A 21,087-nucleotide genomic window follows, 5' to 3' on the forward strand; every position below is an offset into this window, starting at 1 on the left:
ACCCTCATGTACTCAAATAAATAAAATATCTTTATGAAAAAACTGTCATGATTTTTGCCTGTCCGTACGTCTCTCTCTATCCTATGCTCATCAAGAGGGTATCTCAGTGTATATGACTCCTGGCATGTAGCCAGATCGTCTCATCTTTGGAGGAGGGTAAAAAGTCCACTGGAACCTCTGTGAGGTTCCTTGTGCAAGGTATCTTCCCTATCCACCTCTGAAGAGGAAGGGGTTTTCAGTTTTGCAATGAGGACTAAAGAATGGTCTGGACACCATGCGAAGCAAAGGCTCTCTAGGGAAATAAGATTCACTCCCCGCAGACCTATGCAACCAGGGACATCACCGAAGGAAATGATTCTTCAGTGATGCTCTTGGCCTCCCATTCCCTGTTGAGAAGCTGTGCTGCATTTGACTGTCATCCCTCACCAGTACACTATGCTTCATCTACGGGGAGCAGAAGAAGTTAATGCCACATGTCAACCACAGTGCCTCCAGAAAGTCAGTTCAGCCCTGTGAAGTAGAGGGATCAATAAAGGGAGGGTCAAATCACTTGACCATCACTAATCTGTAGAACACTAGTTTCATTCTACTCTAAGAACATAAGAATGGCCATACTGGGTTAGACCAAAGGTCCATCTAGCCCAGTATCCTGTCTTCCAACAGTAGCCAATGCCAGGTGGCCCAGAGGGAATGAACAGAACAGGTAATCATCAAGTGATCCATCCCATCGTCCATTCCCAGCTTCTGGCAAACAGAGGCTAGGGACACCATCCCTGCCCCTCCCGGCTAATAGCCATTGATGGACCTATCCTCCATGAATTTATCTAGTTCTTTTTTGAACCCTGTTATAGTCTTGGCCTTCACAATATCCTCTGGCAAAAAGTGCCCGGAGCAGGGGATGCCAGGCCCAGTTTAGAGCTAGCCAGGCCAGGACCACATGGCCAAGTAGGAACAAATCAGCGGCGGGCCCTGCCTTGCACCACCCGGAGGGAAACTGGCAGCAGCAGCAGCGAGAACCAGACAAGCAGCACCCCGCTCTGCCCGAGAGACACCCCGCGCAAGGCATTAGCTAATCCAGAGCCCAGCCGAGCAGTATCTCCCAGACTGCCAGGCTCAGCCGCCGAGATCTCTCCCCTCTCTAGCATTCCTTGGCCACCCACCCCCCTGCACTCAGCCTTCTGCTCCCCGCAGGAGCCAGCTGCTCTCCGCCTACAAGCCCAGGGACCCCTTGCTGATGCGCCATGGTCTCCTGGATAATCTGCCGCGTGGTAGTGCTGGTCTTTGGGATGCTCTCTCCAGCCTATGCCTCCTACAAAGGCAGTGAAAACCAAGAATATCCCGGAATAAGTCCGCTGGATGATGTACTGGATTGTGTTCACAGTTGACGGTGCATTGTGTGAAAAAAATACTGCCTTTTCTTTGTTTTAAACCTGCTGCCCATTAATTTCATTGGGTGACCCCTAGTTCTTGTGTTAGGAAAAGGAGTAACTAACATGTCCTTATTTACTTTCTCTACACCAGTCATGATTTTATAGACCTCTATCATCCCTTAGTCGTCTCTTTTCCAAGCTGGAAAGTCCCAGTTTTATTAATCTCTCCTCATACGGCAGCTGTTCCATACCCCTAATCATTTTGTTGCCCTTTTTGAACCTTTTTCAAGTCCAATATATCTTTTTTCAGATGGGCGACCACATCTGCATGCAGTATTCAAGATGTGGCGTGGATCTATATAGAGGCAATATGATATTTTCGGTCTTATTATCTATCCCTTTCTTAATAATTCCCACATTCTGTTCACTTTTTGACAGCCACTGAACTCTGAGTGGATGTTTTCAGAGAACTATCACAATGACTCCAAGATTCTTTCTTGAGTGATAACAGCTAATTTAGATAAGGTAACATATACCCAGTCAATATGGGAATAGTTAAAATTACCCATTGAGTTTTTTATTTTAATAGCCTCTCTAATCTCCCTGAGCATTTCACAGTCACTATTCCCATCCTGGTCAGGTGTTCGGTAATATATCCCTACTGCTATATTCTTATTATTCAAGCATGAAATTACTATCCATAGAGATTCTATGGTACAGTTTGGTTCATTTAAGATTTTTACTTCATTTGATTCTACGCTTTCTTTCACATATAGTGCCACTCCCCAACCAGCACGACTTGGTCTGTCCTTCTGATATATTTTGTACCCTGGTATTATGTGTCCCATTGGTTATCCTCATTCCACCAAGTTTCTGTGATACCTATTATATCAATATCCTAATTTAATATGAGGCACTCTAGTTTGCCCATCTTATTATTTAGACTTCAAGCATTGGTATATAAGCACTTTAAAAACTTGTCACTTTTTAGCTACCTGCCATTACATGATGTAATTGAATGGGACTTTTTTCATTTGACTGTTTCTCATCAGATCCTACCTGTATTTTATCCTCTCCTCCTTATTAGGACATAGGGAATCTCCATTTATAGTTCCTCCCTTAAGGGATATCCAAACCACATACTCCTCTGCACCTGTCGGCTTTCCCCCAGCCCTTAGTTTAAAAACTGCTCTACAACCTTTTTAATTTTAAGTGCCAGCAATCTGGTTTTCTTTCGGTTTATCCTTCCTGTATAGGCTCCTCCTTTCCCCAAAGTTTTCCCAGTTCCTAATAAATCTAAACCCCTCCTACCTACACCATCATCTCATTCACACATTGAACTCTGCAGTTCTGCCTGGTCCTAACTGGCCCTGTGCGTGGAACTGGAAGCATTTCAGAGAACGCTCCCATAGAGATCCTGGACTTCAATCTCTTACCTAGCAGCCTAAATTTGGCCTCCAGGATCTCTCTCCTATCCTTTTCTATTTCATTGATACCTACATGTACCATGACCACCGGCTTCTCCCCAGCACTACACATAAGCCTATCTAGATGTCTCAAGAGATCCGCAATCTTTGCACCAGGCAGACTAGTCACTATGCACTTCTCCCGGTCATCGCAAACCCAGCTATCTATGTTTCTAATGATCGAATCGCCCATTACTAATACCTGTCTCTTCCTAATAACTGGATTTCCCTCCCTTGGAGAGGTATTCTCAGTGTGAGAGGATACCATAACATCATCTGGAAGGAGGGTCCCAACTATGGGATCATTTCCCTCTGCTCCAGTTGGATGTTCTCCTTCCCTGAGACTTTCATCCTCCTCAACAGCACAGAGGCTGTGAGACCAGGGGTGGGACCATACTACTGTGTCCTGGAAAGTTTCATCTAGGTACTTCTCTGTCTCCCTAGCTCCTTCAGCTCAGCCACCCTGGCCTCCAAACCCTGTACAGGTCTCTGAGGCCAAGGGCTCCTTGCAACCAAATGCACACATACCGTTACCTGCTCATAGGGCAAGTAATCATACATGCTGCAATTAGGTGCACTCTGTTGCTGGACTTCTGCCTGCTTTCTCTTTTACTTCTGCAGCTGGTTCCTTTCTTGTTGTTTTCTTTTATCAGGGGATGTTTTTTAGCTTAAATTTAAAGAAGTTCAAGGAATGTTAAGTATGCAGCGCCCCCACACCCCGTAAACTCCCTCAGAAAACTCCCCTGTTCGCTATCTCCTTTGGTCGCTTAGAAGCGTGCTTTTTAAAGCCATGGTCTTCCTGAGTAGCCCCGCCCCCTGGTTAAGGGTTGATGGTGCTAAAAGACTTAGGGATCAAAGCCTTGTTAAGAAGCTCTCAGCCTTGCCTAGCAGGCCGTTTGGCTCAGCACCCACACAGTCAGCACACTGTCTGTCAAACAAACAGACCATATGGTATATTTCAGTCCAGAAGCAAACACACAAAAACAAACACAAACACACACACACACGAAAACAAACTTACCCCTAAGGGTCACATAATCGCTCCTTCTTCACCTGGAGAAGTCCCTCGCAAAACTCCAGTTAGCTGCTCCTGTTCGCTAGCTCCTAGTAAGCTTCTCTTCAGCTATGTTGACAAGCTTCATAGCTGATCCACCAAACCAGATAGTATTAAAAAAAGGTTGCCATCAAACTAATATTTAAAGATGCATTTTTAAACTCTTTGTTTGACAGTCCTGTTAATCGTACAAAATAAATTGCATGCGTTTAAAACAACAGGCCAGACCCTCAACCAGTGTAAATCAGTACAACTTCATTTACTTCAATGCAGCTACTTTTATTTACACCAGTGAGGTTGTGGCCCAAATTTGCTAAGTCTAGGTAGTATTGGTAACTATTCCTTGCTAATAAATTGTTGCATTTCCAACTACTTCATCAGTAATTAATAGTGTTGTTCTTTAACAATTGGGTTCTGTTATATTTTATATTTAGAGCATGATTATTTAATGTAATTTAATTGGTTTCCTTACTCCCATAGGGTTCTGGACCTAGAAAGTTCAAATTAAATACTCTAATTGCTCTGAAAATTCACTTGTCTAAAATGTGCTTCTTTTTCAAATGTACTCTCATATCTAGTTCAGACATATTTTCTTTCTTTCACGAAGCAGGAAAATTCTGGTGCCCATATTGCATTTAAAAAGAGTCAATAATTAACCAAATAATAATTATAGATATAAGACAGAGAGAATGCTGCACAACAAACTGTGAGCTAAAAATCTATAAATAAGGCTATGAACACACATCAAAGATTTCTATATACATGCTACTTCCAAGAGCAAAGCTCAGTGGCTAATGATTGCATCAGAACCTTGAGATGTGTGTACAGGTCCTCTGAAAATGTATACAACAGATTTTATTTTTTGTAATATTGTTTAAACAAAAGTAGCAGAAAACACTTCATGGCTTCATATCACTCATTTGGTGAAATTGTGCTCCCAATGAATGGGGAGTGGGGGCTTGCATTGAAGCCAATGTTAAGGCTCTATCTTCAACCCTAGGCAGAATTTGGCCTTATAAATCAAATGCAAATAAACTGTGTCAATTACCACATCACCCACAATGCGTTCTCATGTGCTGTGTGAAGTAAAGAATGAACTCCAAGAGCAACCACAGCTCAGGAGCAGAAGGAATGGAAGCATATGTTTAGAATATTTTGTTCTTGATGCCTTGGCACCCCAATGCGGGATGGGAGCAGCATCCATGAGGTAGAGAACAAAATGAAAAACACAGGCCTTTCTATTGCCAGCTAGTTACGAATTTCGAAGTGAAAAGGCCAGCCATGCTTGTCCAACATACTCGTCAACTTGTCAAGGCCTCAGTGTGGGGGATGTGATCTTTGACAAAGGTCCAACTGAAGAGACTCGAGAAACCTAATACAATGGAATCTTTAAAGCTAGCATTCCTTTCTTCAGTATAGGTAACAAACTCCACTGCCTAAAGGTAATTGAAAATTATTGATAGAAATCATTTTCCGAAATAAATAAGGAGATAACATCAGATTTCCATGGGTGGAGTTGGTACATCGGGAGTACTCTCATTGGTTATTGGAGAGACCATCTGACTTCCTCTGTGCTCAACTCTTACTGCTTCCAGTTTTAAGCATCTGTCCCATGTTGTGCGTGCAAGTGGGAGGAAGTACAAGTTCAGATAAGGGCATAATTTGTTAGGGTGACTATCCAGGCTCAGATGCACCAGATTATCCCCTATAAGAACCCTCCACTATTATGTTTATGGGCTAGCAGATTACATGGGTGGGTGTTAACAGAGACTGTTGAAGAACCCCTGCTGCCATACACCAGGAAAAGAGGAGTCCCCATCCAGAACTCCCAGTTCAGCTGCAAGTAGAACAAGAAATATTGCAGACAGCTGAACCTACTGAACACAACTCATGTCACTGCTGAGTTTTGAAGGGCAAAGGGGTCCGTGTTGAGAACTGAGTAAGACAGGAATAAAAAAAGTAGAAGGGGACCGGACATGTACAAGAATCTGGAGCAGCCACAGGTTCAAGAAACATTTGTACTTGGGACAATTTTTCAGTTGCATTTTTCCTTGACCAGTGTAACCTAGCTGTGACCCTCACATCTTTGTTCTTATTATAGGAAAGGGGAATGCACCTGTCAGGCTGATTCCCCACTTTGGCACTTCAAGTGCAGAAGATGAGGGCCTGCAAGGATTCTAAAAAAATTAATACTGGCCACTCCAGGCTGGTATTAACTCCCAAGGTCACAGCTTCTCTCTGAACTTGGTTAGTTAGATGCTGCCACCACCTAAGTGCAAAAAAATACCCCCTTTGAGAACCTAGGAAGGAGCACTTGGGAATTCCTTCCTGTGGGGTACCCTCAAGCCCTTTTACCCCCTTTCCTGGAAGAGCTGAGAAAAAAAAAAAAAGGAAATCAGCTGTTGCCACCAGCTATTAAACAACATATACACAAACCTCTTAGGGACAACAAAAATCCAATCCTGTTCTTAAAAAAGGTAAATTTTATTAAACCCAAAAAGAAAGGAAATACTATTTGGAACTTAGGCTTTTGCTAGATCTTCAAGAAACAACTACAAAAATTAAGCATCAGATAGCTCTCTTAAGGTTTCAGCTTAAAGGTTACAAGCAAAACAAAAGCTTGGGGTTAGCACAGAGGAGTCCATAAGCCATAAGAAATAAAGAAACAACCCTAATTGCATCTTTCTAGACATTTCCTAATTTACTTACATATCTGAAGCTTCAGATAAGTAGGTTCGAGGAATGAATTGAGGATCTGTGATCATACCTGGCTTTAAGCTGTTTACAGCATTGCTGCTCTGTGTCTCCGCTCTCTCCTGGAGAACACCACCACACAGATAAGGGAAGTTTTTTCCCATTTTAAAAAATTCTAGCCCTCCCATTGGCTCTTTTGCTTAGGTGCCCACTCCTTTCCTTTACCTGGGGGACTTGTTAACCCTTTACAGGTAAAACAAGCAGAGAACAGCCACCAAGAGGGACTTTATAGCTAACTAGCTGTCTGGGTGTCCATAAAAGGGAGCTCCACCCACCCTTCATTCATCACAGCATCTGTGTGTAAACAAGTCATTCTTTTAAACCATAGTGTCTGTGCTTGTTTCAACTACACCACATAGGCATTCCGCAGAAAGGGCTTTCAAGACCAGATTCACCCATGGATTCCTTGTATAAAAAAAAAAGGATTGTCCAAGATGCTTTGTCTGCCCTTGTTCCATTAGCAAAACCAAAACAAACAAACCTATCAGGTCATTTATGGTTTAGATTTTTGAGTATAGATTTAAAACTTTCTTCCTGTGGGCATGAACCATAACTGCCACATATAAAACAATAGATGTTCAGGAAATAATCTGATGTTTAGAAACTAGGCTTGCATAAAAAATCAGGAGTGTGGGAACCCTGGAAAAAGCAGAAGGGTCTACCCAGATATACATTTAAATGATTTACTTGACTTCAGTGAAGCTGGAACAGGTGAACCACTGATGTCGGAAAACCCGGCTACCGCAATACTACTTTTTAGGACAAAATCCTGTGTTTAGCAATGGTGTCAAACAGTATCTGAAAACAGCTCATGAACTGAAAATTATAATGTATCAAACTGCAAGAATTAGCATCTGTGTAGACTATCCTCCTTCACTTCTGGAATGCAGAAGAGGATTAGAACCAGTCAGAAAAGAATGGGGAAAAAACAGGCATCCACAGTGCAGTTCTTTATCTTGAACGGATCACTTGTTGCGATAGGCATGTGTTTTTTATTTTCCATTGGATATTTTTTATTTCTTTGCTGCAATAAAAAATAACAAGGAAGTGGAAGTAATCACTGGGGTTAAAAAGGAACTGCCTGATTGGGGCTCTCTGTACTTTTTCTTCATTGGCTGTCCAAAACATTATCATTTGGGTTGTTTCAGGGTCAGTGTTTCTAGGTTTCTGAGGAAACAGCTAATAGGTGTTATATACCTCTAGCTCCCGCATATTTTCAGGTTTTTGGCTTAAAACTCAAGATTCTAGGAGAGTTCTCAAGTCCTCAGGACTGCTTCCAAAATCTCAGGATTATTGGAGTGGTAAATATCGTCAATGCAGTAGATATTATGCCTGCAGCAGCCACAACCATGACAATGGCATCTACTAGATTAGAAGAGGGTTTCAGAGTAGCAGCCGTGTTAGTCTGTATTCACAAAAAGAAAAGGAGTACTTGTGGCACCTTAGAGACTAACAAATTTATTTGAGCATAAGCTTTCGTGAGCTACAGCTCCTTCATCGGAAAATAGAAAGTGGAAAAATGCATCTTCTGAATGCATCCGATGAAGTGAGCTGTAGCTCATGAAAGCTTATGCTCAAATAAATTTGTTAGTCTCTAAGGTATCACAAGTACTCCTTTTCTTTTAGATTAGAGGAGAAACAGAGACATTGGTCCTGCAAAGGCAGGCTGCTAAGAAGATAACTCTTAGGTCCCACTGTTGTCAGAAATATGTGAAGTCCTGAGTAGACTATTTTCCCAATTTAAAATTATATAAAAAGTTACCACATCATTTTTTTTCCTTAAAGTGAGAATTAATCCCAGTGTGGCAACTCAGGGAGCAACCAAGGGGGAACTTTCAGTCTTTCCAATTGATTGGAATCCCTTCCTGTGGGCATAGGTAGTGTCTATGCTGAAGCTAGTATTAAGCCTAAGGCATATCCAGAGAGCCTTCCAGCAGGGCATCAGCAAGGCAACCAAGAGCTGCCAGCTGTGATTCACTCCTTCTCCCCTCCATTCCCAGGGTGAGGTGGTGTGTTAAGCCCAGTGCTTGGCTCTGACAGGGTTTGGGGTTTCTAAGGTACATGCAGTGTTGTGTGTGTTAGAGCCAGGGTGGCCGCAGCCAGTGTTATGGGCCAATTTAAGGTTGTCAACTCTCCCGGATTGGCCGAGAGTCTACCGGAATGGGCCTCCATCGCCTGCTGACTATTAAAAGCGATCTGGGGGATTACGATAGGCCAAGAGTCCGCTCAGCGGTGCAGCAGGCTCCCTACCTGCCTTGGCTCCAGGCGGCTCCCAGACGTGGCCGGCACGTCCAGCGCTTAGGCGCAGGGGGCCTCCGCACGCTGCCCCCCATGCCCTGCCCCGACGCCACCGCTCCCGTTGGCCCGGAGGCACAGCCAATGGGAGCTGCCGGGGCAGCCCCGGCCGGCAGGGAAAGCGCACAGAGCCACCTGGCCCGCTCTGAGCCTGGGAGCTGGACCTGCCGGGGGCCGCCTGCGGTAAACGCTGCCCAGCCAAAGCCCACGCCCCGAGCCCCTCCCCCTGGCCGCACCCCAGGCCGGTGAAGGGAGGGCGAGAGGCGGCCCAATGGTGGCGAACTGTGGGCTCCTGCCCGATCTTCTTCGACGCCCCCGCGGGCAGCGCCTCGTTTCCGTACAACATGGCGGCGCCCAGGCCCCGCTCGACTTCCGCTAAGGAAGCTTGACCTAGTAAACACGAACACTACTTCCGGGGTTGCTCCGGCACTATTTGAACTTTGACCCGCGCCCTTCCCCTTCCTCTTCCGGTCCCGGCGAGACCAGGTATGGAGGCTTCCGTGGCTTGGTCTATGTACGGCAGTTGGTGCGATCCGCTTCCATCCGCGGATTGGCGGGCCCGGGCGGCCTGGGGCTGAGTTTCCGGGCGGATACGGGGAGCGTGGGGAGCCGCGGGAGGGCGGTATTGGGGGAGCCGGGGATTGGGTCAAGGCCCGGATGGAGCCTCGGGACCGGGGTGTCCCGTGCGGGGCCGCGGTTGGGGCTCGCGCCTCCTGGTTGCAGCGCATGCCCCGCACCCCTTTCTGCGGCCTTGCGAGCCGCGGGTGCCATCGACAGGCCCCGGGGTGACGGGCTGCTCCGGAGCCGGTCAGGCCCAGACCTGCGGGGTGGCGGCGCCCAGGCAGGGAGATGGGGAAGCCTGCTGCCTTCTAGTGACTCGTGCAACTTGTGTCAGACGATCGGGAGAGCGAACAACGGGGCTTCTGGATGGGCCTGGCGCAGCGATGGTTACAGGGCTTCTGTTCAATGGGCCGGAGACGGGGAGCAGACGGTTCTGGGGGTTATGAAAGGTATAGGGGTTTTCAGGCGCTAAGTATGTAAATGCACCCTGTGATTCCACAACATCTCAACGCAGAATACCTTGTTTGTAGATGCGGATACTTCCTTTCCTTTATAACGTGCTTTGAGATTTGGAGGAGAAAAATGTCAAGACTCAGAGCTTATTATTGTTGTGTTTGTGGGATTAGTACTATATCTTTACTACTAGCAGGTGTGACACCTGAAGCATTCTACTGCCCACGTCAAACTTCAGGGTATTGCTGTTGCCAGGGCCATTAAAAGTAATATGATTAGCTGATGATGTCATCTACTTCTTGTTGTCCAAATTACCCCCCACCCCCAAAAAGAAAGTTTAAACGTGGTGGCAAAATATGGTTGTGAGTCTAATGCTCTTTCTCTCACTCCTTTATTTAGATATAAAAAATGGTTCAGCGTCTGACATACCGTCGTAGGTTGTCCTACAACACAGCCTCTAACAAGACCAGGCTGTAAGTAAGATCGGAGTTTCTGAGGGATTATCTGTTTGAATGTAGTTATTTACACTAATTGCATGTTTCCCTGATGCACACAGGTCCCGGACACCAGGTAACAGGATTGTTTACCTTTACACCAAGAAAGTTGGTAAGGCACCAAAGTCTGCATGTGGTGTGTGTCCAGGAAGACTTCGCGGTGTAAGTATTGCACTCATATAACTGGTTTCAGAGTAGCAATCGTGTTAGCCTGTACCCGCAAAAAGAAAAGGAGTACTTGTGGCACCTTAGAGATTAACAAATTTATTTGAGCATAAGCTTTCGTTAGCTGTACCTCACAAAACCTTATGCTCAAATAAATTTGTTAGTCTCTAAGGTGCCACAAGTACTCCTTTCTCTTTACTCATTTAACTGGTCATTTTCGGTACCATGATCACATACTTCAACTCTCACTGTTGCTGACTTGCTGTGTGATTTTTTTCATTTCTTTTTTTTTTTCTTTTCAGTTAAGAATCTTGCCTATTGCTTTCCAGTCTTTAATTGGAGATACGTACTTCGTGTGTTTGTTGTGAGGATTAGTTGTGAAACTTTTATTGGGTAGTGATGCTATTTTTTTTCCTTAATTTTTGTGCTCATAATCCACAGCATCTGAGCCCCATTAGCTTAGGGGATAAGTAGCAAATGCCCATGCAATAAAAATTGGGCATGGATAGACTTAGCAGAATTCACCTTTATATATATATATATATATATATATAAAAAACTTCGATGGATGATATTTATTTTAAGTGATTTTTTTAATTGATTTAAATTTTTAGTTGCACTAAATTCTGGGGGTGTCAGAGCATTATTTAATGACACCTCTAAATTCTAAGCAGGATTTTTCATACTTTATCTGTAAATTTCAGTTATCAATGGAAATATTTTCTCATTGGTTCGGGTGGGGGGATGAAATTGCAGTTTGCTGACATTTAGCCATAAAAGTCTAATCCTTGCTAGTCTAGACATAGATAACTATCAAAGGGATACTGTAATGCATCCGATGAAGTGAGCTGTAGCTCACGAAAGCTTTTGCTCTAATAAATGTGTTAGTCTCTAAGGTGCCACAAGTACTCCTTTTCTTTTTGCGAATACAGACTAACACGGCTGCTACTGTAGTAAAAAAGGGAATACTGTAGTAGTTCTATGTGCAGATTGTACAATCAAAAGTGAGTTATAGTAACAGCAGTATTTTAAAAACAAAACAAAACCAAAAAAAACTGTCCGTTTAGCAAAGGTATCATTTTATTCTTACAGAAAGAAGGAAATTGATTTAATCTTTGCTAGGGATGCTTCCAATATATCACTAACTACCCTGCCTGTCGAAACACTTAAAAGGGTTTGCAGGTTCAGTGTGAAAAGTGACATTTTAAAAGACCATATCTATTTTAAAACTCGTATTGTCATCCTCTCTGACTCTACCATTTCTAAGTAATACCACCACCAACCTAGCTTGATCTGGCTGCTGTGCCCATTGTATTGATAAAAGACTGATATATTTTGTAAAGAGAATATTTGGGGCTTTATTTTAATTTTTTTTTTGTAAAAGAGGTTCTTACTTGTTTGTAGTACATGGACTGCTTGCTGGTGATTGCCAGAGAGCTTGTTTGACCACATGATAATGACTCTCCTTGTTTCTAGCACTAAATGTCTTTTAAAGACAGCTAGTACATAATGTCCAAATGTCACTTTTCAGTAAAGCAGGTGCAGTAATACCTATTATGATGTAGTCTACAGTGTGATTGTTTGGTGTAGAATATGTAAGATGTTGTGTAGAATATGTAAGATGACTTAAAGAGATACTGTAACACAAATTTCCTTAGTTATGTTACTAACACACCACGTTGGGTTATTTAAAAACTGATTAGTCTTAGAATTTTTTTTATAGTCTAGTTCTCAGCTTCACTTCCAGGCTGTCATGCAGTATTTTGGCCCAAGCAATCTTCTGACATTTATTTAACTGCCAGTTTCCCACAATGCCGGTATGATTGGGGGAGATCCTGGACCAATAAATTATCAAAGTAGGGACTTTTTAGTAAGATATTTGTAGTAAAGAGAGATTGCAAACAGCTCTAACTTGTAAAAGCATATCTTGCACATTCAGTAGCAGTTCTCTTTTTTTTCAAGAGAAACTGCTCGACATGCTTGTGCTTAGTCTGAAGTGACATGCTTAAATGGTCTGCTTGATTTTTTACAATATGGCTAGGTTCCAAAAAGTATGCATGATTATGAATTGCTCTGTATGACACTTCAATTTTTGCTTCACGTAGGTTCGTGCTGTGCGCCCTAAAGTCCTTATGAGGTTGTCAAAAACAAAGAAGCATGTTAGCAGAGCCTATGGCGGTTCCATGTGTGCTAAATGTGTCCGTGACAGGTAATTTTTAAAAAGCTAAGCACCTTTATCATAAATATTGGTCAAAAATGGGGAGGGTGGAAGAATTACAGTTCATATATTAGCAGTAACACATTTTTCTTCTTATAGGCCAAATTTTTCAGACCTGGGTGCTTAATATTCTTTTTAATAGAGTATTTTCTTGACTGACTTGGAATGGATAAACATGGGGCTATGAAACTCAGCAGTGATGTAATAATCTAGATGTATTTATATGTACAAAATCTTGTCCCCTGGATTCCAGCTGGTTCCTGTTTTACTGTCTTTTTTTATAAAGGTTTTAGATTCTTCATTGTAATTTACCATCAAACATCATGACCTCCTTTCTGTATAAACCTGAACCTTGAGTTATGTTCTGAATACTGATCGATACAGGAGAGAAGTATAGTTATTTATGGACAGCATTAATGCCAAAGCTGACCCTGTATAAAAGTATGACACTAGTTAATCTTCTACAGTTTACTGTCTGTCTTGGGGCTAAATTGGCACTGCTGCGATCAGTGCAGCAGCGTCGATTTAGCGAGTCTGGTTAAGACATGCTAAATTGATGGGAGAGTGCTCTCCCATCCACTTCTGTAATCCATCTGAAGGAGAGGCAGAAGCTTTGTAACTTACATGGACTTAGTGGCTTAGTGAAGACAAGCCCTTACTCTGTATACATAGCACATATTCTTACAACTCGGGTATTTTAAATAGTTCTGCCTATCTTGTATGAACAGTGACTAAGAATAGATAGATATAAGTTGAAGTGTTAGCTTTTTCTTGCTGTTCACTGAACCCAAGTCCTGATAATATTGTCCCTGTTACCTGCACACTGAGCATCTCGGCGTTGATGTAATGGCTTTGTTATATGGATAAATTTTACAGACCGCACAATAGACGAAGGCCATCTTAATTAATTTTATAGCAAAGTGCCAATGTGTATTAGCCATGTCATAGCCAGAGATAACAAAAAGGTCCCTGGTGCAGTGAGGCTTCGTCTGTGCGCGTATTAGACCAGTTTGAGTCCAGATCTCCAAAGTTAAAAGGTTAATATACTATTCCCTGCCTGATCTGTACTATAACCATTGCTAGCAATTTTTTTTACCTTTAAGTGTTTTAAAAACCGAATTGCACAGATATGTGGAAGACATCAGGTGTGCGACTGACATAACACGTAGTTCAAAATTTTCCATGCTAAATGTGCCACCACGCCCCCCCTCCAGCTTGTTGAGGATGCTAGCCCATACACTGTGTTTAATTCATCTATATAAAAGTTTTCTATTTGTGACTAAGACAGCCTACTACAGGTGTGAATAATGTGAAAAGCAGCTTTAATCACATGAAATGTGTATCTTTAAGAAGAAGATAGTTCTGTACAGTTCAAAAAGGTGTTTTTTTTTGTTGTGTTTTTTTTAACTAAGTGTGAAGCACTAATATTCACAGCAGCTTGAAGGTAAATTGGGTGTTTAGATACAACTCCAGGAGGTGAAGGGAAGTTTCTAACTGTGGACACTTGAGCGCTACTGTGTTATATCCTACAGAAAAGGCAATCTAGGGTCAGTTAAACTGTTTTTAATATTGATTAACTAGGAAGGTGACAATTCCAGGGTTCTTTGCTACTGAGGTTACAAAATGATTCTCTGTATCAAGCAAATAAATCTGCATATGGCACTGGAGGGTTGGTGCTGCTAGTGGAGGGAGAAAAGATCCTGACTATCATGCAGGAGGGGAGCAGGGGTTATGGGCAACAGGAAGGAGCCACAGACTGGGTGTCAGTGTAACAAATGTCTGCTGCCATGTGGCAAGGCACACTTCTAGTATTCTTATTTTTGGGGTGGGTCTTATATGTATATTAATTAGGGATGGGAGGAGTATTGTATAGACATGGATTTGAGAATCAGATTAATCCCATCACTAGTATTTGAATTTGCTTAGGCTCACAGCAGCTTTTTTAATGAGATTGTAAACTACTCTTCCATGTCACGTAACCACCTTTTGTATTAGATAGTAACTAGAAATGTTCATATAGTAGATTTGTGTTTGGGTATGGAAAACCATTAAGCAAGCTGTCTGGTGACTTAAGTGTCAATCTTTTTAGGCTTGAGGTCTTCTACATAATGACCATGTCTAACCTACAAAATAACCATGTTTAAACATGACTGTGGCCTCTGTGTGCATGAAGGGGGCGGGGGATGGGAAGGAGAGAGCTGTTTTTAATCCTGAAATACCTAGGCCTTTGCAGTTTTCTGACTCTTTTTTCTGTCCACTTTGCCAAGAAAATACTATGTGAGGCCAAAAGCATTTCTAATTCAGATGGTATGGCTTATTTCAGTAGTGCCGGGAGTGGTGAAGAATGCAGTAGAAAAGGTTTAAAATTGAGTTTTGGGTATCATTTTGTGCTTAATAGCTGGGCTTGGAGAAACGTGTGCAATATCAAAGCACAGTTTATATATTAAAGAGCTAACAAAGGCTTTTTCTCCTCCCTAGAATCAACGAGCGTTCCTTATTGAGGAGCAGAAGATTGTTGTGAAAGTGTTGAAGGCTCAAGCACAGAGTCAGAAATCTAATGATCTTTGTATTGTCTGCCTAATAAATAAAAATTCAACTTTCTTGTGTCCTCTACCATCCTACACATCTTTGCCATAAGTATGGTCAAAGCTAAAAAGTATCTTCATCACAAGATTTGCTAAATTGCAAAAATAACCTTTTAGTTCAGTGTTCTAGTGTAGTCTTCACTCACAAGTCAAGATGTTCTTCTCTGTTGTAGTTTTCACAGCCACTGTAGCTACTCTGTGAAGAGCTTTAAAGTCACTGCACAGACTCATTATGCAGTTTTTTAATGATCACTCAAATCTCTCTGTACATATGGGAAGAATGAGCTTTCACTTCACCCCCACTTGGCCTCTCCTTCATGTCCCTGGCCTGCACAGTACAAAAGCATTAGTGAGCTTCAGAACTCCTGCAGCCTGAATGTAGTTGAGATGGGAAGGAGTTTGCTGAATAGGGATTTCGCCTTTGTTCCATTAGGCCAACCCATGGGGAGAAGAGTTTTGTAGCACTGGAGGAGGAAGCTCCTTAAATGGCTGGGGTATGTCCTCAAATGTAACTTGTTATGCATCTTCTCACTAATTTGGAACGTGTCTTTGATCCTTTACTCAGAATAAAATGTTGTGATTTTACTGCTACTGTTAAATTCAGGTAACTACTAACATTTCCCAAAGTGTTGATGTCTGGAGAGATGACTGGTTACAGGATGCTGGCTCTATCTATTTGTAACTGATTCTACAGGCAGCCCAGAAATAAGAAAAAAGGTGAAGCCTAACTCTGTACTGGCTGCTACAGAGGGAAATCAAGATTTACGCTGAAGTAGTAAGATGGGAGCTGTTGACCAGCTGACTGGGTAATATGTCCAAGGAAGCAAACAAGTGGCAGGGAAGCAGCAGCAGTCCAGCCGTGTTCAGATATCACATAGTGCAATACAAAAATCTACCTTGGAGCAGGCAACAGAAGTATGAGGGAGATTAAGGACACGTGTGCACTCTGGGCACTATAGCAGCACACTATGGTGTGTAGCTATGCCATGAAACACATTATGTAGATCACGACAGTGATTAAAGGAGTTTTTTCTATTGCTGTAGTAGCTCCACTTCCCTAAATGACAGTAGCTAGTTGCTGGAAGGCAGCCTTCCTTCAATGCAGCTTCACCTACCCTGGGGGTTAGGTCAGAACACCTGTGGTGCTTAGGAGTGAGGTTTTCACACTCAAGTGCTGTAGCTATGTATACTTACGTTTTAAGTGTAGACCAGGCCTGTTTTTTTTAAAAGTTTTAAAGTATTGCTCTGCTCAGTGTTGCAAGGCTCAAGTAACATGTCCAAGTGTCATTTTGAAAAGCGACTTGGTGTACATGTATGTTGCAAAAACCATTAAACAAAACGGTGGCAGCAAGTCTCAGAGCCCAGCTCTATTGACTCGGCTCATGCTGCAGGGCTAAAAGTAGCAGCCTAGATGTTCCTGCTTGGGCTTGAGACGGGGTTCTGAAACCCAGTGAGGGAGAAAAGTCTTAGAGCCCAGGCTCCAGCCCAAGCAAGAATGTCTGTACTGCTATTTTAGTGCTGTAGTGTTGCCTGGGGTTCTGAGAATCATTGCTACAGGGGGGTTTTCAGTATAAATGTACACCTAGGTGCCTGTCATTGGGACATAGGACATAGCCATTTAAATCACTTGCACTGTCCTATGTTCCAGTGACACCTAGGGGACTATGTCCTTTTTGAAAATGGGACTTAGACATATAATACTTGGGTCTTGCAACAATGAGCAAAGCAATGCCTGAATACCTTTAAAAATCTATACTTAAGTAACTAGTCTCCAAAGGAATGCAATGTTCTGTTAAGACAATAAAATATACTAAATCTGCTAATACTGATTTTTACAGTGAGACTTGTAGTTGCCATAATGTAACAAAGTGGGAACGGAGGAGAAATGAGTTCCACGTTATGAAAACAAACTGAGAAACTCCTGCACGTGGTCACAAGCCAATGCATAACTATCAGCTAGGAAGAGATTTATCACGAGCTGCAGTTTATCTAGTAGTAAGTATACAACTTTTCTCTTAAAGGTGATCTCTAAAGGGAAAAATGGGCTTGTGCATTTTTGCTTTTTTTCCTGTTAAAATATCCTTAATACCTAGCTTTCATACAGTGCTGTTCAGCAGCAGATCACAAAGGAGGTGAACATTATTATCCCAATTTTCCAGTGCGTTTTTCCCCCTTCTAGCTTTTACCTTAGTAATTCTAGTTCTGTCGATGCTAGAAGACTACGATTTACCAAAAAAAAAAAAGGACAAAAGCCCAATTTTATTTTGCTGCAAGCTGCCTTTAACAGCTCTTCCCTAAGACCAAAGAACCCTTAATTCTGCCTATACTGTAACCAGCCAATATTCAAATATGGAAGGGGAAGAAAAATTTGATATTAAAAAAATTGTCCAATGGTAGTTGTCTTTTGTTTTGAAGAGGTCCTCAGTATCATTCATTGCTCATTTTTTTCCCAATGTTATGGACCTCAGCCATGGTCACTTTTCATGGAAAAACAAAGGTAGGTCTCCATTTAAAACTCCTGAATAGTTTGGAGGGGTTTTAACAGAAGAGGTGAAACAGTCTCTGTCCCCCAAGAGAACTGCCTTTCCGGTCTGCCAAGGTAATGAAGACAGTTTTGTTAATGTTCTCAAATTGAATGAACATGCAGCTATTTAGACTGTAAGCTCTTCAGGACAGGATGCTTTATTATATGTTAGTACGTAGCAATGATTGAGAATCAAAGACCATTCAAAACCTAGGGAGGTGGTGGAATCTCCTTCTTTAGAGGTTTCTAAGGTCAGGTTTGACAAAGCCCTGGCTGGGATGATTTAGTTAGGGACTGGCCCTGCTCTGAGCAGCGGGTTGGACTAGATGACCTCTGGAGGTCCCTTCCAACCCTGATGTTCTATGATTCATAGCAATAGCTCTACCACTGCCAACCCAGCTTGGAATGTGTTTTAAAGGCTATAAACTAGTAGAAAGATCTTGCCCTGGGATTGTAACATTCACTAAATTGTCTGAGCAGCAGTGTGTTAACAAAGTTCAGTTTTCAAAGTTGAAATTTGTATTCACAGTCTTAATGTAATACAACTGTATCTGCTCTGCAAAGTATGGATTTCAGACAGGAAAGGGAAATGAAGACAGGTGTTTAACCTGCCCCATAAGTGGTTTTTTCAATTAAATATGATTCAACGTGCATGATTTACATTAATGTCTGTTAGATTAGATTTCCTTTAGGGCTCTTGGGGGTGGGAGAAGAATGGTGGGAAAGGAGTTGATATTCACGGTGAGCTTCCATTTTGGTTTGTATAACATCTTCAATTTAATTATTGCTAAATAATGAACAGGCAGAAAGCAGTGGAATTAGGCAATTTGCTCTGAACTGGGGTGTGGGAGTGGGGGGGATTGGAAGGAAATAAAAGAAACCCATTATAAAAATGAAATCTGAGTGAACAACAAGGGCAACTAAAATCTTAGTTTCCATGTGTGATAGCTTGGCTAGCAGCAAAAATAAAAATGCAGTCATTAGACAAAGTATCAGGGAAATGATAATAAGGCTGTTAGATCTGTGTGTGCATGGTTTTTTTTGTTTTGTTTTACATTGATGACAGACTCAAAGCAGACAGCTGCAATTTAGATGTCAAGGCAGTTTTTACAGGTGTGATGTGCCTCTTAACTAGCAATGTCTTCAAGGTAGTCACTAGATTCAATTATTTAGAGGCAAGATATGTTTTCTTGTAGAGCAAGCCTGCTAAACACTGACAAATAACTAAAAATTGTAATGGCTGACAGTGGGGTTTAGGTTTCATGTACAAGTTTTATTGCTCCACCTGTGGAGTCAAATTATGCCTATTGAATGGTAGCAATATTTCTATTTACAGGACTCTTTACAGATGTATAAGATGACATGATCCTTACCATTATCCTGCTCTCAATTAGAGTTTGACACTAACTTCAGTATGAGTTGGAGCAGGTTGTAATTTACATATAATTGAATAATGACATCAGTGGGGGTTGGGCAGGTAATGCTGCTTTGGGGAGAGATGTGGAATGCTCATGGTGATGGTAGAAAATTGATTTTTGTGTGTGTGGAATTCCTGCTTAATGGACCTACAATCTGGACTTTAAGGGATTTGTCGCTGCATCAGTTTCCTCTAGAAAAACACAGGGTCTTCTTCAATGTAATGAGGTTGCAAATACATCTCAATGAAGTAGAGATTATTTTTTTCTCTTCATGCTGATGATTAAAGGACAGTGATAATACTGGAAATGAATCCAAATCAGAATTAGTTTCAATTGTAGTATTGAAATTTGTATCCTTTATTTCACCTTAAAATATCACCTGCTCTTCTTTTCCCACAATTAAAAAATTTCACCTGCACGTGCCAAACTGCATTTGATTGTCGGCAGAAGCATGTCAGCATGCTATAATAATTCAGATGGGCTTAATGCATTAGATATTTCCCTTCATCCAAATTTGAGAAATCTTTTTGATAAAATGTATATTTTTCTGGCACTGCTGACAGTGCCATCATCCTTCCTCTCAAACAGGGCAGTAACCTAGAAGTTATTTTTGACTACTTCCTCCCTTTTGATCCACAGATCCAGCCTACCTCCAAATTCGCTGATGTTTTCTCCATAACATTTCCAAGCCAGGACACCTTTTTCTCTCCAGATAGCTAAAATGCTTGTCCAGGCCCTCATCATCTCACATTCTGACTACTGCAATCACCTCCTCTCTGGCCCACCTTGCTCCCATCTAGTCCTTATGAAACATAGTTACTAAGATCATCTTTCTTGCCTGTTGCCCCAGTCATCTCACCTCACTCTTTGAATTGTCCAATGGCTCTCCTTTCACAGTCTCAAATTCAAGCTGTTTAATCTCAAGGTCCTTCATAGCGCCCGCTGGGGCTTGGGGCTTCAGCCCTGCGGGAAATAATCTTTGAGAATTTAAGCCCTGATAGTAACACATACTCTTCATTGAGGCTCCATTATACTGAGAGCTGTACAGAGAAAAGAGAGGGTAATAACTTTTGATCTCATCTGACCTGGGCCAGATTTGAATGAATGAATGACCCTAGAGGTAAAAGGCTTTAGAACTAAGCTCCAGTCCTCCGAAGAATCCTGTTTCCCCACAGTTCCCAAAAATGTCTTTCAGTATCCTCCTCTGATACTCGAGTGAGTCCTCATTCCTTCATTGGCTCAAGTAGTCTTTCACTGTGATAGCTCCCAGTATTTTCCTTTTCTTAAGATCTGCATCTTTTTTCTGAGCAAATGCTACAACAATCTCTCCTGGAAACAGAATATGATACGTGTTCTTCCATCTGTTAAGATTAAATTACTGTGGACACAATTACTTTAAAAGAGTACTCCTACCACGCTGTGGCCACCTCAGTCAACTACAGTTTTAAATACATCAATTTACAATAACATTATATCAAAGTGGTCAGTGATGAAACAAAAGAAAGACTTTCAACCAAGCAGATCGGAACTAGTTTCATCTCAGATATGTTCTATTATTTAAATCTATTCAAAGACAGCACAAAATACAGCTTATTAGGACTAGAATTTCCATTGTGTGGGGTTTACTGCTCTGGATATGTACCTGTCCTTACCTGTTATGAGAAACTGCTGGGCACCACAAGTCTCCAGCTCTGTGCTCTCTTCCCCACCCCACTGAACAATGCACACCT

The 21,087-nt window shown here is 42.1% G+C and overlaps 1 protein-coding gene across 2 annotated transcripts; it reads left to right on the forward strand.

Moving 5' to 3' along the window:
- The first annotated feature begins 9,023 nt into the window (after positions 1-9,023).
- RPL34 (ribosomal protein L34) lies at positions 9,024-15,443 on the forward strand. Of its 2 annotated transcripts, none has more exons than XM_043513650.1 (4): positions 9,024-9,425; positions 10,353-10,426; positions 10,510-10,609; positions 12,718-15,443. In XM_043513650.1, exons 2-4 carry the CDS (start codon positions 10,362-10,364, stop codon positions 12,823-12,825), a joined length of 273 nt encoding a protein of 90 aa, XP_043369585.1. In that variant the 5' UTR covers positions 9,024-9,425; positions 10,353-10,361; the 3' UTR covers positions 12,826-15,443. The 2 variants fall into 2 exon arrangements, with proteins under 2 accessions (XP_043369585.1, XP_043369586.1); XM_043513651.1 differs by having other exon boundaries at positions 9,418-9,949.
- Positions 15,444-21,087: the final 5,644 nt, after the last annotated feature.

This window comes from Dermochelys coriacea, chromosome 4, assembly GCF_009764565.3.
Source record: "Dermochelys coriacea isolate rDerCor1 chromosome 4, rDerCor1.pri.v4, whole genome shotgun sequence".
NCBI classification, from domain to species: Eukaryota; Metazoa; Chordata; order Testudines; family Dermochelyidae; genus Dermochelys; species Dermochelys coriacea.